This window comes from Thamnophis elegans, chromosome 15 (genome assembly GCF_009769535.1).
Source record: "Thamnophis elegans isolate rThaEle1 chromosome 15, rThaEle1.pri, whole genome shotgun sequence".
NCBI lineage: Eukaryota > Metazoa > Chordata > Lepidosauria > Squamata > Colubridae > Thamnophis > Thamnophis elegans.
This window is the reverse complement of record NC_045555.1, coordinates 38,566,721-38,582,972: the sequence shown is the minus strand read 5'-3', so window position 1 is coordinate 38,582,972 and position 16,252 is coordinate 38,566,721. Positions and strand designations below refer to the sequence as shown.

The 16,252-nt window shown below is 40.9% G+C and overlaps 1 protein-coding gene across 3 annotated transcripts in view; it reads left to right on the top strand.

Annotated features, from left to right (window-relative positions):
- Positions 1 to 1,896: 1,896 nt before the first annotated feature.
- The window catches only part of P4HA1 (prolyl 4-hydroxylase subunit alpha 1), a 60,974-nt gene continuing 46,618 nt past the window's right edge, over positions 1,897 to 16,252 (top strand). For all 3 annotated transcript variants that reach the window (XM_032231936.1, XM_032231934.1, XM_032231935.1), the window contains exons 1-3: positions 1,897 to 1,989; positions 14,131 to 14,247; positions 15,879 to 15,975. In XM_032231936.1, the coding sequence (XP_032087827.1) occupies positions 14,160 to 14,247; positions 15,879 to 15,975 (185 nt within the window). In that variant the 5' untranslated portion in view covers positions 1,897 to 1,989; positions 14,131 to 14,159. The remainder of the gene's footprint in view (positions 1,990 to 14,130; positions 14,248 to 15,878; positions 15,976 to 16,252) is intronic.

Sequence of the window (16,252 nt, the reverse complement as noted above, 5' to 3'; positions counted from 1 at the left end):
CCCTCCATCACTTATTTTCTGTTTGTAAGAATTGAGTCCAGTATGGCTGTCCCTCTATTTCTATCCCTCTATTTCCCTCCTCTACCTTTTGGACAACAAAGTTGTCAACTAGGTTGATTTCTCACTTAGTGCGGAATTAGTCTTCCAATTAATGTCAGGATAAGTGAAGTCCCCCTTTACTATTGTTTCCTACATACACGGTATTTTTCGGAATATAAGATGCTCCAAAGTATAAGACATACTTTATGTATAGGGAGGAAAACAAGGGGAAAAAATCTGCTTCTGCCTCCCAGCAATTTGCCTCCTTGCAGCAAACAAAAAAACAGACCGAAATTTTCACCTTCTTTTAGGGGAAGGTGCATCTTATACTCCAAAAATACGGTATTTTTTAGTTGGTTATTTTTCTAGGAGAGGGGTGGGTTTTAACTTCGTACACTTGAATTTATTTATTTTTTTTAAAAAAGTATTGCTCTCGTGGTTGGTTGAGCAGTCTTTCCCAAACTTGACAACTTCGAGACGAGCAGACAGATAGACTTCAACTCCCAGAATTCCCCCCCTCCAGCCGTGTATGATTGGCTGGGGAATTCTGGGAGTTGAAGTCCACCCCCTCTCCAAGATTGCCAACTCTTGAGAAACGCTGGAACTGGATGATGCTGGGGAATCCCTTCCCATCCCCTTAATTCTAACCCCCTCTCACTATTCTCTTCCACAACTTCGAGACGGGCAGATAGACAGACTTCAACTCCCAGAATTCCCCCCCCAGCCGTGTGTGATTGGCTGGGGAATTCTGGGAGTTGAAGTCCACCCCCTCTCCAAGATTGCCAACTCTTAAGAAACGCTGGACTGGATGATGCTGGGGAATCCCTTCCCATCCCCTTAATTCTAACCCCCTCTCACTATTCTCTTCCACAACTTCGAGACGGGCAGACAGACGGACTTCAACTCCCAGAATTCCCTCCAGGCGTGTATGATTGGCTGGGGAATTCTGGGAGTTGAAGTCCACCCCCTCTCCAAGATTGCCAACTCTTGAGAAACGCTGGACTGGATGATGCTGGGGAATCCCTTCCCATCCCCTTAGTTCTAACCCCCTCTCACTATTCTCTTCCACAACTTCGAGACGGGCAGACTTCAACTCCCAGAATTCCCTCCAGGCGTGTATGATTGGCTGGGGAATTCTGGGAGTTGAAGTCCACCCCCTCTCCAAGATTGCCAACTCTTGAGAAACGCTGGAACTGGATGATGCTGGGGAATCCCTTCCCATCCCCTTAGTTCTAACCCCCTCTCACTATTCTCTTCCACAACTTCGAGACGGGCAGACTTCAACTCCCAGAATTCCCTCCAGGCGTGTATGATTGGCTGGGGAATTCTGGGAGTTGAAGTCCACCCCCTCTCCAAGATTGCCAACTCTTGAGAAACGCTGGAACTGGATGATGCTGGGGAATCCCTTCCCATCCCCTTAGTTCTAACCCCCTCTCACTATTCTCTTCCACAACTTCGAGACGGGCAGACTTCAACTCCCAGAATTCCCTCCAGGCGTGTATGATTGGCTGGGGAATTCTGGGAGTTGAAGTCCACCCCCTCTCCAAGATTGCCAACTCTTGAGAAACGCTGGACTGGATGATGCTGGGGAAATCCCTTCCCATCCCCTTCATTCTAACCCCCTCTCGTTACTCTCTTCCCAACTCGCCTACAGTAAAACCCCAGCCCATCCTAATCTCCTTTTAACACTCCCCCGCATCCTTCGCCCGTTCCTCGTCTCGCAAGTCCCCTCAGAGCAGGCTGGGGGGGCACTAGCCAGGCCTCGCTCGCGCCTGCGCAGTCCCAAGGCCCGCTCGCCCGCCTGTGTGTGACCCACCTCACGTAGCGCCCCGCCGCCGCCGCGTTCCAAGGCACGCCCCCACGGAGGCTGGTGGGCGTGGCATAAGCGGAGAGAAGCATTCCGAAAGGGGCCTGCTTGGGACGGAGCGAGCGGCGGGGCTCTTCTCCGAGGTAGGTGGCCGCGCTGGCGGGCTCGGCTCCGCTTTTATCCCTGTCTTGGGGCGAGCGGGGCTTTCTTCCACGTTGTAGGGCGAAAGCTCCTCCGCCTTTTGTTCCCCTTCGGGGGGAAGACACCCAAGTTTAGATGCGGGTCGAGCGCACGTGTGAATGCTTGCCTGGGCGTGAACGCGTGTCAAGCCTCCCTTATCTTTTTTTCTCTCTCCCTTTCTCGTCACGTGCATCCTTAGCCTTCTTTTGCTCCAATGCCCTCGGGCTCTTTCGCTTCTCCTTTTTATTTTGCAAAGACGCGCTGAACGGGGGGGGATCTGGTGCACCCGGAGTGGATCGATCGATGGGACGATTGGGGGGGACCGTCGTTTGCAACGGATCCCGCAGATAGTTTGGGGTTGTTTTTTTTTTTTTTGCCTTCCCCCCCTTCCGTGAACGCTGCAGCCGAGGAGCGTGCGAGCCCTCGAGCGATCCTTTCCTGGGGAATAAACTCCCCGACTTGCCCGCTCTTGTCGAGAGCAAAAAAAAAAGGGATTTCTTCTCTCCTTTTATGCTCCGAAAAGCCAGAGACATCTGTCGCTGACGTGGACGGGGGGATCCTTTATATGTAATATGTCCCAACTTTGGTTTCAGCCTTCCCTCCTCAAGGCAGCACTTTTAGAAAACTTAACGGATTAAGTTCCCCGCGGGAAGAAATCTGATCCTTCCTAGATAGAATCTCCCAAATCTCCTTTTAAGATTGACGGGAGGGAAAAGAGCTGGATTATCCCACGCTTTATATTAATGCCTTCCTTTCAGGATGGATGCGAGGCTGGGAGAAAGAAGAAAAAACCACGTTGAAAAAAGATCCTCTAGCTTAACTAGATCTCAAAGCTTTGCTTTTAAGCTTAAGTGAAATCAGTGTAGTAATTTGATTCCTTTAAAAAAAAATGAAATACACCTTCCAGAAAAGAAGCTGGGACTGATGTTTGCAGAAGTTCTTATGCTGAAATCTTTTCTCTCTGTGGGGTACTGAAAATAGATCTTGCAAGAGAGGAGGAGTGGGAGAGAGGGAGGGGAAGAAGAAAAAAGAAAGGAGAGGAGGAAAGAAGGTAAAGAAGGGAGGTTGGGAAGAAGAAGTAGGTTATTATAAAATAAGATAGATGTAGGAGGTGATAGGAAAACATCCGAAAGGAGAGGAGGAAAGAAGGTAAAGAAGGGAGGTTGGGAAGAAGAAGTAGGTTATTATAAAATAAGATAGATGTAGGAGGTGATAGGAAAACAAGCCCGATTATATTTTATAAATGAACTGTGATAAATATCAAACGATAACATATTAATATTAATAGTACGTATGATAATGTATAGTTGTGAATGTGTAATTCAAAAAGAAAAATAAAACTTTTTTAAAAAAAATAGATCTTGCAAATAAGAAGGAACAAAAGAGCCTGAAGTGAGAAGGGAACTTGGGTGGAAGAGGTCATAAAAAAGAAGAGTTTACATAGTAATTTAACCTATTCTTGTTCGTTGTACTTTTTCAGTCTTGGCTAAGAAAGGATTCTGAAGCCAAGTGTCCATTGCAGGACGTGACTTGGGAGACGTGGCAGTAGCGTTTTTCCATTAACCTTTTGCTCACATTAGAAACTTCTGGCAAGAAAGTTTTTTGCCTTCTTACTATTTGCTTACTAAATATGAATAATATGCACTTTCAGGCCAATGAAAAAACCTACACTTTCAAAAATGTGTAATTAGGTTGCATTCTTTCCTTAGCCCCTTTGGGTATATTTGGCCAGAAAAATGTAGGAATCCAAATTTTTAAAATGGATAAAATCATTTCTAGGTTCTCTTAGTATTTGATTTCCCTCCAACTGTTTCACAATACTTTTCTGAGGAAGTTGTAATTGCCTAATACTTGAATGATAGCAATCTAGGTAACAAAGGAACATTTTTGAGTTATTAAGTTGAGTTCTGCATGGTTTGTCAGGAGGATAGAAAAAAATGATAGAACTTTTGTCCCATAAAAATTTGTATGGATACATTAGCATTGGTTGACTTCACACATTCCATTAACTGTCACATTGGTTTGAACCTGAAATGGGCATGTAACAGATTTAGTTTTCTTGCAAGAAAGTATCTGAAGATGCTATGTAACTAAGTCATGCAACACTCAGTGTAATATTAGTGTTCTTTATCAACCTGCTGATTATATTATCCGGGATGTCCATAGGATTGGGTCAAAAGATGGCTTTTCCATCTGCTGGGACTTTCAGCACCCCAAATTCATTGTCATATGGATCGATCATGTTTGGTGGGAATTTTGAGAACTTGTAAGCTTAAGGCAAGAGAGACAGTTTGGCGTAATAGTTAAAACCCAAAGCTATGGTGGAAACTCTGGATTTTTTTTTACTGTTTGGGGCACAAAACTCACTGGGTGACCTTAAGCCAATCACTTTCTCACAGGAAGGAGACAATAGTAGACCACTTCTGAAAAACCTTGCCAAGAAAAGTAGAGGGACTTGTCCAGGCAGTGTCCAAGAATTAGACATGATTGAATGGAAAGGGGTGAAGCCTTAGCACATCTAAAAGGCAACAGTTTTGAGAATGCTATGATTTACATTTATTTAGATACTTCATATAAATCTATCTATCTATCTATCTATCTATCTATCTATCTATCTATCTATCTGTCATCTGTCTGTCTGTCTGTCTGTCTGTCTGTATCTACCGTGTTTCCCTGAAAATAAGACAGGGTTTTTTGACCCCCGAAATAAGCAATTGGCATTATTTTCAGGGAGCTTATTATTTTTGAGTGCAGGAGGCGATGAGCATGGTCACCTCATGGCTGCTGCTGTGTTGCAATATTTTCAGAGAGGACTTATTTTCAGGAGAGGGTTTATTTTAGCGCATGTGCTCAAAGGCCCGATTGGGCTTATTATCCGGGGAGGTCTTATTTTTTGGGGGGGAAGGTGTCTTTCTGTCTGTCTGTCTATATATATATCTATCCATCCATCCATCCATCCATCCATCCATCCATCCATCCATCCATCCATCCATCCATTCTGGATTGCATTCTAGATCACTTTGTGTTTTGTGAAAGAAAATGTTGAAATTATAGAAACTATTTTGGACTATAGAAGAAGAGCAATAAAGACATTAAAACAGGGGTCTTATTCCCTGGCTGTGCCCCTCTACTGATCCGTGGTCCATTTGGAGGTGGGCCATGCAAGCAGTGGGTGAGCGCACTTGTGTGGGTGGTAGCCACTTGTGCATGCTCACTGCTTGCAAGGAACCATCCCCTTCCCCCCCCCCCTCTGCTGCCACCACCAGTCCACAAAGACAGACTAGTTTGACACTTACTGCCCACTCACACACTGTTGTATTGGAAGAAATAAGAAAAAGAGGCAGGCAGGTGAAGAAGACACCATTGTCTGTTCCAGCTAGACTGCCAGCCCTCGCAATGTCTTGGGGGCCTTCTTGAAAGGTCTTGATGGTCAGCCGTCTTTTGATGTGGTTTCATTTTGCTTTCATTACTATTGTCCTTTTTCAATGTTTTCTAATGAATTCAAATCCACACAGACAGGATATTTATACGGCGTAATAAATTATCAGGATCTTTATTTATAAACTGGTTTTGATTTATTTGGAAGAGCGAGGCAGAAAATGTGCTAACCCAAATGCCTTATTACAAATGGCACTTGCTCCATCTAGAAATGCATGATCGCAGAGTCGTTTTTAAAAGGTTAAACCTCTTCTGATCCTGAATGGATTCCTGGCAATTTCATGGATAATGTCCACATTGTTTTGTTGGCGGCAATAGCAATAGCAATAGCAGTTAGACTTATATACTGCTTCATAGGGCTTTCAGCCCTCTCTAAGCAGTTTACAGAGTCAGCATATTGCCCCCAACAACAATCCGGGTCCTCATTTTACCCACCTCGGAAGGATGGAAGGCTGAGTCAACCCTGAGCCGGTGAGATTTGAACAGCCGAACTGCTGAACTGCAGTCAGCTGAAGTAGCCTGCAGTGCTGCATTTAACCACTGCGCCACCTCGGCAATCCAGGCATCGTTGGCCAATTTTTCCAGGATGTTTTTCGACTTGCCAGACCTGGTCCATACATCTGTAAGCCACCAAAATTGACAAAAAAATGGTTTAAGACATACTAAAATAAATTTGTAGTACTACAGGTAATCTTCAACTTACAACTGCTCATTTAGTGACATTTCAAAGTTATAACAGCACTGAAAAAAGTGGCTTATGACTGTTTTTCACACGACTGTTACACTGCCCCATAGTCAGGGTGAAATGCTACTGGTTCGGGCCGTTTCACCTGAACCAGTACTAAAAATGCTAAAAAAAGTTTTAAATGTTCAGAGGATTGCACATCACAGCTGATTGTCGCACAGCTGATCATTAAAACTTTTTTAAAACTTTTAAAAAACTTTTTTTTAGCATTTTTAAACTACCGGTTCTAACTACCCGTAGAATCTAAATTGTGCAGCTCAGCTCCCCCCCCCCCCCCCCGCTGTTCTACTTACCTTTGCAGACTCAGAAAAGGCTTCTTAGCGCCTGTGGTACGCCTGCGTGCGCGAAAGTAGCCAGTAGCAGACTTCAGAACATTTCACCCCTGCCCATAGTTATGTGACCAAAATTCAGACACTTGGCAACTGGCATAGATTTATGACAATTGCAGAGTCCCAGATGATGTCACCACTTTTTGTGACCTTAGTTAGTTAGTTAGTTGGTTAGTTTACTTTATTGTCATTGAACCTCCTGATAAGTTAAGTCAGTGGGGAAGCCAGATAACGACTGCAGTGATTCAATGAACAACTGTGGCAAGAAAGGACATAATATGGGGCAAAACACACTAAATAACTTTCTTGCTTAGCAACTGAAATTTTGGGCTCAATTGCGAACGTAAGTCGAGAACTACTTGTATTGGAAATACATATATGTTATATGCACAGATAAATTCTATTTAAGATAGAAAGTTAAGATAGAACAAAGTTTGATGCTGATGGGCTGGAATCATAGATGTGAATGAGCATTTTCTATCTCTTTAGAGGAAGTATTCTGCCCCTTTAATTACCCCTTGAAATTACCGTACATACCTTATCCCTGAGAATAGTTTGTTAAATCACCAACCTCCACATGATTTAGGGTTTTCTTCAACATAGAAAATACTATTAACAAGTTTATTTAAGATTGTAGTAAAGTATTGATCTCTTAATTAAAATCTAAAATACAGTTTCTAGTTTGCTGGCATGATAATTATATTGGAATGGAGATTGTATGTGATCTGCCTAATTAGTGAAGAAACTTGCCAAAATAAGTAAAAGATACAGTTGGTACTTCAGTACTCATCGTTAATTGATTCTGGGAGGCATGATAAGTACCAAAAAGGTGAGCACTAAACAATTTTTCCCCATAAGGAACAATGTAGTGAGTCACAAGACAATCAGAACAGAACGGTTCTAGCTTCAGTGTTGAGTATCAAACAAACAATGAGTACCACAACATTTTCACAAATTCAGTGAGCTTTAAAGCAGTTGAATACCAAGGCCTCACTGTATGAATTTATTTACTCCACAGGAATTTGAGTTTTGCAATTTTCCACTCATACTTTAGTGGCCTCTGCAAGATAGGGGCAGAGTGTGTACGGAATGGTGTAGTAAGAATTTCTCAAAGTATCTTCATAACCTTGGTGCCCTCAAAATGCATGAGGCCAAATTCTTAGACTACTTAGCCAATGTGATCTCCACTGATCAGGAATTCTGAGAGTTATGATAGAGGGGTAGTGAACCTTTCTGATGTCCACAAACAAGTCATAATATTTTGTGGGTTTCCAAGATGTATTTTGTGGGTTTCCAAGATGTAGTGGGCCAAATGACAAAAGTGGGCAAATTTAGGATTTTCTTGAATTTGATGTACTGTGTGTTCTAATTAAAAGTCATTCTGACAGTGTCTTTTAAAATTGTTTGGAAGAGCTATTTTTTTTCCTAACAATAATCTTTTGTATACTGTGGAATATTTTACAGCATATGCCTGGAAAAAGTATTTGGAAAATTTGGAACAGAAGGAAAAGAAAGGCAGGACTGGTCTCATTATCAGTAGCTAGTTCATTCATCAGTAGCCAGTTCTGTCAGTAACTCCCACTGATCTTAAACTCATTTTAAGACTGGGATTGAGTACTGAAATTTAAGTACTCAACTGTGGTCTCAGAAATCTTTGAGAAATGCAGAGGTGAAGACATTCGGTGGTCATCAGTCATTACTTTACAGCTAGTCCTCAACTTAACAACAGTTCATTTAGTGACCATTCAAAGTTACAACCTCACTGGAAAAAAGTGACTTATGACCGTTTTTCACACTTACGACTGTTGCAGCATCCCCATAATCGTGAGATTCAAATTCAGATGCTTGGTAACTGGTTCATATTCATATGCAATGTCCCAAGGTCATGTGATCAATTTTCATGACTTTCTGACAAGCAGAGTCAATTGGGAAACCAGATTCACTTTAACAACCGGGTTACTTAACTTAACAGCTGCAATGATTCACTTAACCACTGTGGCAAGAAAAGTCGTAAAATGGGGGGGAAGTCACTTTAATAATGTCTCGTTTAGCAACATACATTTTGCACTCAATTGTGGTCGTAATTCAAGGTCTACTTATATTGTATAGGGCTGTCCCAATGTTGCAGAACATGCTGCAAATTACTTGCGGTCCTAGTTGAAAACACATTGTTATGCCTAGAAAAAAGCAAGATTGCAGTGTAGAATTCTGTAGTAAATTTATGGAGGGAAAAAGTGTAATCTATCTATCTATCTATCTATCTATCTATCTATCTATCTATCTATCTATCTATCTATCGCTGTGTGTGTGTGTGTGTGTGTGTGTGTGTGTGTGTGTGTGTGTGTTCCAGCATAACTCTGGAATGTCTCGAGCAACTTCAACCAAACTTGGTACACAGATGACTTATTCTCTGGAAACAAATATTGCGGGGTTAAGACACCCCTAAAACCCCTTGGGGTATGTGCTCTGTTAAGTTACAGCTTATTGTGCCTTAAAATGGCTTCTACTGTACTGCCGTGAAATTGCTTCTACTGTACAGCACAGTGGAGTTGCCATGGTAACGCGTTCACAGCACTCCACAAGGAGGCTCCCTCTGATAAGGGAAGAAAATCCAACATTAGAAATTACGTTTGGTCCGGACATTTTCCTCGTATAAATAAATACTCGAGCAACACCCGGTTATCGGTTAGTATGGTATAAAATTTCAAGTGGTGTTGCTGTCTGAGAATAGGTAGTTTCTAGTCCAGATTAGACACGATTGCATTGTACCAGTACAGTGCCAGTTTCAATCAGGGATCATAAAATCCCTGAAGCATAATGAAAACTTGATTTGGATAAAGTTAATACAGGACAGTTTTGCTTTGTTTTGCCAAACTCATCCTGTCTATTCTAACAAAAGAGCATTCTTATTGAATTTAAAACTGTGGTTGGGTGAATAGATGGATTTGAAATGAAAGAAGAAAGAGAAAAGGAGGGGGGAAAAAACTAAAAATGCTGAAAGAAAAAAGTACAAGAAAAATGGAATAAAAAAGATCTAAAGAAAGATAAAGGAGTGAACTTCTTAAGAACAGTTAATCAGTGCAATTGTATTTTAGTTATTTCTCTCAAGTTATATTCTATTTTTTTTCCAACAATTTATCCTGCCTAATCATCAAGACCACAAATCATAAGTTTATTCTTGTTTTTACGCCAAGATTCTATAAGGCAGTGGTCACCAACTGGTGGTCCACTAGAAAATTTTGGTGGTCTGCAGAAAAATTATTTGTATTTTTTATATTGCACTAAAGCAGGGGTCTTCAAACTTCGGCCCCTGGGCTGGATACATGCAATGAATGTTTGTGTTACTGCACAGTCTCTCCCTTTGGGGTCTTTTTGTGCGGGTCAAAGGGGGGCAGAAATTCTGACTTGGCGTCTGCTTCAGCCTCCTGGTGCGGGGTTTTGCGCGAAGGCTGGAGGGAAGTGCCGCTGGTGGCGAAGAGCCAGAGGGCCTTGTTCCTGTGGGATTGCATCATGGTCTGGAACTGGCTGACCACCTCACCCCGCTGAGCCTCCCGGCACCGGTACCTGGCCTTGCATTTCTGCAGGTCTTCCCTCTGCTTGGAAATCCTATGCTCGTGGTCCTCAGTGAGGTGCTTCTGCTGAGCCTCCTTCTCGGTCAGATCCAATTTGAACTGAGCCAGCTGTTTCGCCAACTCTTTCTCTTGGTGGCTGCTTAGCTCCAACAACTGCTTCCTGTTAGGGTCCTAAGGAGCCTGGGTGGGCAGGGGAGGAGTGGGTGGGAGGGGAGGGGTGAGTAGAGGCTGGTGACATGAGTAACATTGGGTTGGCCATGCCTACCCAGTCACATGACCATCTAGCCATGCCCACCCAGCTGGTCATTAGGGAGATCATATTAGTTGTCCGCAGGATTTAAAATTATGAATTTAGTGGTCCCTGAGGTCCAAAAGGTTGGGGACCCCTGCTATAAGGGGTGTCCAGTAACCTATAAATGTAGATAGTGTCTTTTCTCTAATCAAACAAGTCAATTTAGCCATTTCAGCAAATTCAGTTGTCTTCATCAACCACTCCTCCGTTGTAGGTATTGCCAAATCTTTCTGACTTTGTGCATACAATAATCTTGCTGTAGTTATCATATATAAAAACAGTATTTCAATGCTTTTTACTAACTGTTTATCTATCATTTCCTGGAGTAAGAGTTCTGCTTTCGATTGAATGTTAATCTTTAAAATCCTCTGAATCAATGTACGCATTTGAACCAGATATTTTCTAGCTTTTTTAACATGTCTAATAAGCAGGATAAAGTTACCTTGTTCTTGATGCTCACATTTCCAACATAAATTTGAAGTATTTTATGTATTCTGGATATATTTTTTTCCATTTATATACCAATGGTACATCATTTTATAAAAATCTTAAGAACATTTCCAATGATTTCAATATTTTCCTGTTGTTCCATTTGTGTATTATAACCAAGGATTTAATCCACTTTATGATGCATTCTTTGATGTATTCTTCTGTTTCAAATTTCAATAACATTTATATATTTTAGGAATTATTACCTTTGCATCTTGCACCCTGATTGTTGGTTGAAATTATTAACACCCAGAGAGTGCTATAAAGCTTTATGGGGAGGTATATAAGTCTTAAGTGCTATTGCTACTGCTAAATAAAATGAGATCAGGTATACCTCTTGTCCTGTAGTCAGGGGTGATAGTCACTTACTTTCCCTATTGGCTCGCAAATGTGAGTGCCCGCACCCGGTCCGTGCATGCACTCGGCCTTCCGTACATGCATTTTGGCTTGAAAGCATGCCTAAATAGGTTGGCATAGAGCCACGCCCTGAACTGGTTCTATTGCTGGCGCCACCATCTTGATTGCGCAGAACAATCTTCATTGCAGAAATTCAATTTTTTTTCCTTTTCTAAGGCTGTGCCCATGCACATAACTTTTTTAGGTCCAAATGTGCATGCACGCAAAGTATGCATTTGGTGTGTGTGTGAGCAAAGCAATTTTTTTTGCGTGCCAAACCAGCAGTAATGCCAGCAGCAACCCATCCCTGGCCAGGGTGGATGGGCAGGCCTATCCATGATTTCCACTACCGGTTCAGGCGAACCAGTCCGAGCTGGCTGAATACCACCTCTGCCTGTAGTGGCATATTACTTTGCAATTGTAGCCTCCAGTGCATAATCCCAAATTGGGAACAATTTTGCTTTTGATTTGCACTGTTATTTTCAGCACCCTATTCTTTCCTGATATATTAAAATTCTTATTTTTTTTTCAAACGTCAGCATTCAGTTAATGCAAAAAGTTATGAACTATATGTTTAAAGGGCTGTATACTGTTTTCTTGATTGATCCCTGATGCTTCCACACCTAAAATTCAGTAAACGGAATCTTGGATATTTATATTTTCTATTTCAAACTGTTTAGATGTTTAGGGATATGGATATAGGTATTCCAGAATGGGAACCTCCTTTTTTTTTTTTAACAAGAAAACTTTCCCAGACTTTGCACGGTTAATAGCTGCATCATTTCTAAATGCCAGAGTAGATGGGAGAAAATTCAGCAATGTTTTTGTAAGGGCTTTGTTGAAAGAATGAAAAATGTCTGATATAACGGGCTTATGAGAGAGGCCGCTAGAGAGAGGGGAGGAGGGAGGGAGCAATATATATTAAATGAGCCTTAAATGACTCTGGAGATAAAACATTACTCATGTGTAATGGCCATAGTATGATTTGATAGGACTGCAGCTGGAATAACCATTAGTAGAAAAATGGCTTTTGTAGAAAATACACAATGTGAGGAAATAAGCAAGTCCTTACAGTGAGTTCTCCTAAACCAAGTCTACAGTATTTGATAGAGAGCTGAATACAAGGTTGATAAAATTGTACCACAACCGCATTATATCATCACTTCTGTTACAGAGGAATAATGAAATAAATTGAGTTGTTAACATGTATCTCCAGAAATAGTTGTAGTGTTCATTGATTCATCTGATTCAGCTTGTTTACTGCATAATTCTGGATCAGACAATTTGCTATGTTGAGGGCAGATGCGATGTTACGCACAGGTAATAGGATGGCATATCTAGGAACTGATATCTTTGAATGTATTCTGGATGATAGAAATACAGCTTGAATTTAGATTTCAAAATGTTTATTTTCATCCACGTAGTTTACAGGTAGTGCTTGACTCATTTGTTTAGTGACTGAAGTGAAAACAGCACTGAACAAAGGGACTTACAACCATTTTTTCACATTTAGGAGCATTGTAGCATCTCCATGGTGTCACATGATCAAAATTCAGATGCTTGGCAACTGGCATATATTTTAATGGTTGCAGTGTCCCTGGGCCATGTGATCAACTTTTGTGACCTTCTGGCAAACAGAATCAATGGGGATTCATCTAATAACTGTGTTTGCTAAGAGTTGCTAAGCCAGATTGACATAGCAACCAACTTAAGAACTGCAGTAATTCACTTAACTTTGGAAAGAACGGTTGTAAAATGAGGCAAAAATCACATAACTGTTTTGTTTAGCAACAAAAAATTGGTGTCAGCGATCCAAATACCATGTAGAATTAAATCAGAGTCCAAGGCAAAACTATGCTTAAAGTTCCAATTTAATAAAGCAGGCATGTTGGCACATAGCTGTGGGGATTCCAACTCTGGACGTTACATCAGAATCCCACCCAGTTAAAAGTTCATGATCTTGTCCCCACACCCACAGTCCATCACATGGTCCAATCTCCTTCTTCCACGTTGGCGTCCATGCTCAGCTTCTTCCGGTCAGGTGTGAAAGTGTGGAGACAAAGGATGACCTTGGCTTCTAGCAAAGAATGAAAAACAATACATTCCAAAATCCTACTCCTTCTAATCCCCCCTCCCATTGACTATACTTAAAGAAACAGCTTAATGAAATAAGAGAAAGTGTGGCAGGCCAAAATTCTAAAAGGAATATAAATGCAGGCCTGACATTTGGATTCATTGGTGGTCGTAAGTTGAGGACTACTGTATAAGACGCACCAAGATTTTGAAGAGGTAATTTTTTTAAAAAAGTTTTTGCATTCTGCAGACCCTGTGCACGCCTCATTTTTTTGTGAAAAACGGTGCATGCAGAGATTTTGAGAGGCCTACAAAGTGCTCCTCGGGTCTTGGGGGGGGGGGGCAAAACGAGCAAAAAATGGCCCATTTTTCACTCATTTCTGCCCTCCCTAGCCCCCAGGAATACTCTGGAAACCTCCTAAAGGTTATGCACAGGGATTTTGGTGAAGGGGTGGTGGTGGTGTCGGGAGTCCAGAAACGCTGCGTTCAGTGTATAAGATGCACCCAGATTTTCACTCTCTTTTTTGAAGGAAAAAGATGCGTCTTATACGTCGAAAAATACTTAAACCTGTCCTAATCTTAAACATCCAAGTTTTATGAAAAGGGCCTTTATATTCTCTTCTTTCATTATTGAAGGAGGAAGTAGGAAGTCGTGCCAGGACAAATATTGGGATGTATGTATTTTGCAGAATGAAAATCTACAGGGCAAATAGTTTGGATAATTGAGAAATGAACCTTTCTTCATAATTGTATTAAAATTATATTTGTAGGTGTGTGAAGGCAAATCAATAGTGAAACTATGGTGACCGCAAGAGAGTGGTATCTTCTGGTCCTTTGGCTTCTACTACCTTCTTCTCACGCTCATACAGATTTCTTCACTTCAATTGGTAAGTGATGTTTTTAAGCATTTCTAACTGATTAAGCAATGACAGCACCAAAAGTGTAGTTAATTAATTGCTTGGATTATTAGTTATCCATCTGCTGAAGGCTAGAACATGATCAGTCACAAAATTTAAGTGTTATATAAAAATACCAGCAAATAATAACATGCCATGGGTTTAAGCTCTCAAGAAGAAGTAAAAATATATTGGAAATACTATTACCAGTTTACATGAATTGTGTTGGTTATATTTTAGTACCGTGTTTCCCCAAAAACAAGACAGGGTCTTATTTTCTTTTGATCCCTGAAATAAGGACTTGGCCTTATTTTCAGGGAGCTCTTATTTTTGAGGTGCATTGAGTGTAGTCACCTCAATGCTGCTTTTATGTTGCAATATTTTCAGGGAGGGCTTATTTTAGTGCATGCGCTCAAAAGCCCGATTGGGTTTATTATCCGGGGAGGTCTTATTTTCGGGGAAACAGGGTTCTGCTTCTTATTGGTAAAGGGAGAGCTACCTAAGAATATGTGTTAAGAACTGTTGGTGAGATTTCTGAATTGGTTGAATATATGGTAGTGTTCTTGCAGTGTCCACAAAAATATCTGGGCATATAATTTGATTATTATAAATATATGCAGGAAGCATTTGGTCTATAAGTACTTTTATTTCAACCCACGATCAGTAAATTACAAAAATAATCTTTATTTATTTATTCTTCCTGTTTGAACATATGCTATTCTGTTTCATGGTATTTCTGGCATCCACTCTGCTTATGGGGGAAAAAAAGAATATTATGTCAACATTTACTTTAGATATATTATTTACATTAGAACAATTGACGTGACTCTACTTTATCGCAGTTCAATAAATATACATGTCAGTTGCCTTGTCATTTAAACTTATAAAAACATTAAACGTAATCCATCTGTGTTCAATTTGGATGGCAAATGTTAAATTAGATACGTGGCTGGTGGCTTTATAGTATAGTATTTTGTGCTTTCTTGGTATACCTGCAGGCATTGCAGTCTTAATATCTAGACTTAACTTGAACGAGTACGAGGCTGTAAAGAGTAAAAAGTAAGGTTTTAGCTATCTGCTTCCCAATCTGTATGAAATTCTAAATCATATTTTATTGACTTGACCATGAAATGACAATTTGAACTACAAAAAGCAAACAGATAATAACAGCTGCAAAACTATGAGTAAAGGTTAATCTGCTATAAAACTGCCACTGAGAAACTTAGTTTGTGCATTCAAAATCTTGGACAGTAAACCGGGGTAATTTAATTTCAATTGCTAGCAGGTCAGTATGAAATTATTTTTGCTGTATTTGTCAGACATGAGTGGCAAAATAGATCACTGCCTTGCAGCTTGCATTTAGTTGTAATTTATTCTGGTAATAGTCTTCTTACTTAACAAAATGGGAAAGATTAATTTAATGCTTCCATTGCGACGAGAAAAATGCTGATGGTATTCCCCCCCACCCCCACCCCAGAAAATCTGCGAGAAAGTAACTGCAAATTTACATATTTGGACTTGGCTCTTAAAACTGTTAAAAGTTTTGTAATGTTTGTTCTAAAGCTGTTAGAATTTCATCGCAATGTTCATGAACATACTGATTCTATTGATCTGTCTTTCAGGTCATATGACAGACTTGATTCATACAGAAAAGGACCTGGTGATATCACTGAAGGACTATATCAAGGCAGAAGAAAGCAAGTTGGAACAATTAAGGCAGTATGTAATTCTTTGAATGCTAATATTTAGCAGTGTTCTACCTAATGGTGATGAGTGGCGCGGTGGCCTAGAGGTGACGCTCTCGCCTCACAATCAGGAGGTTGTGAGTTTGATCCTCTGGGCGCACTGAGAGTTTATCTGCTGAACAAAACTCTGCATTGGCAACAGGAAGAACATCCGGCCATTAAAACACTCTGCTAGCTCCATTCAGTTGCCCAAACCCCACCCTGCAAGGGATTATGGGGTCGTTAAAAGACGATGGTTTAGCGGTGTTCTA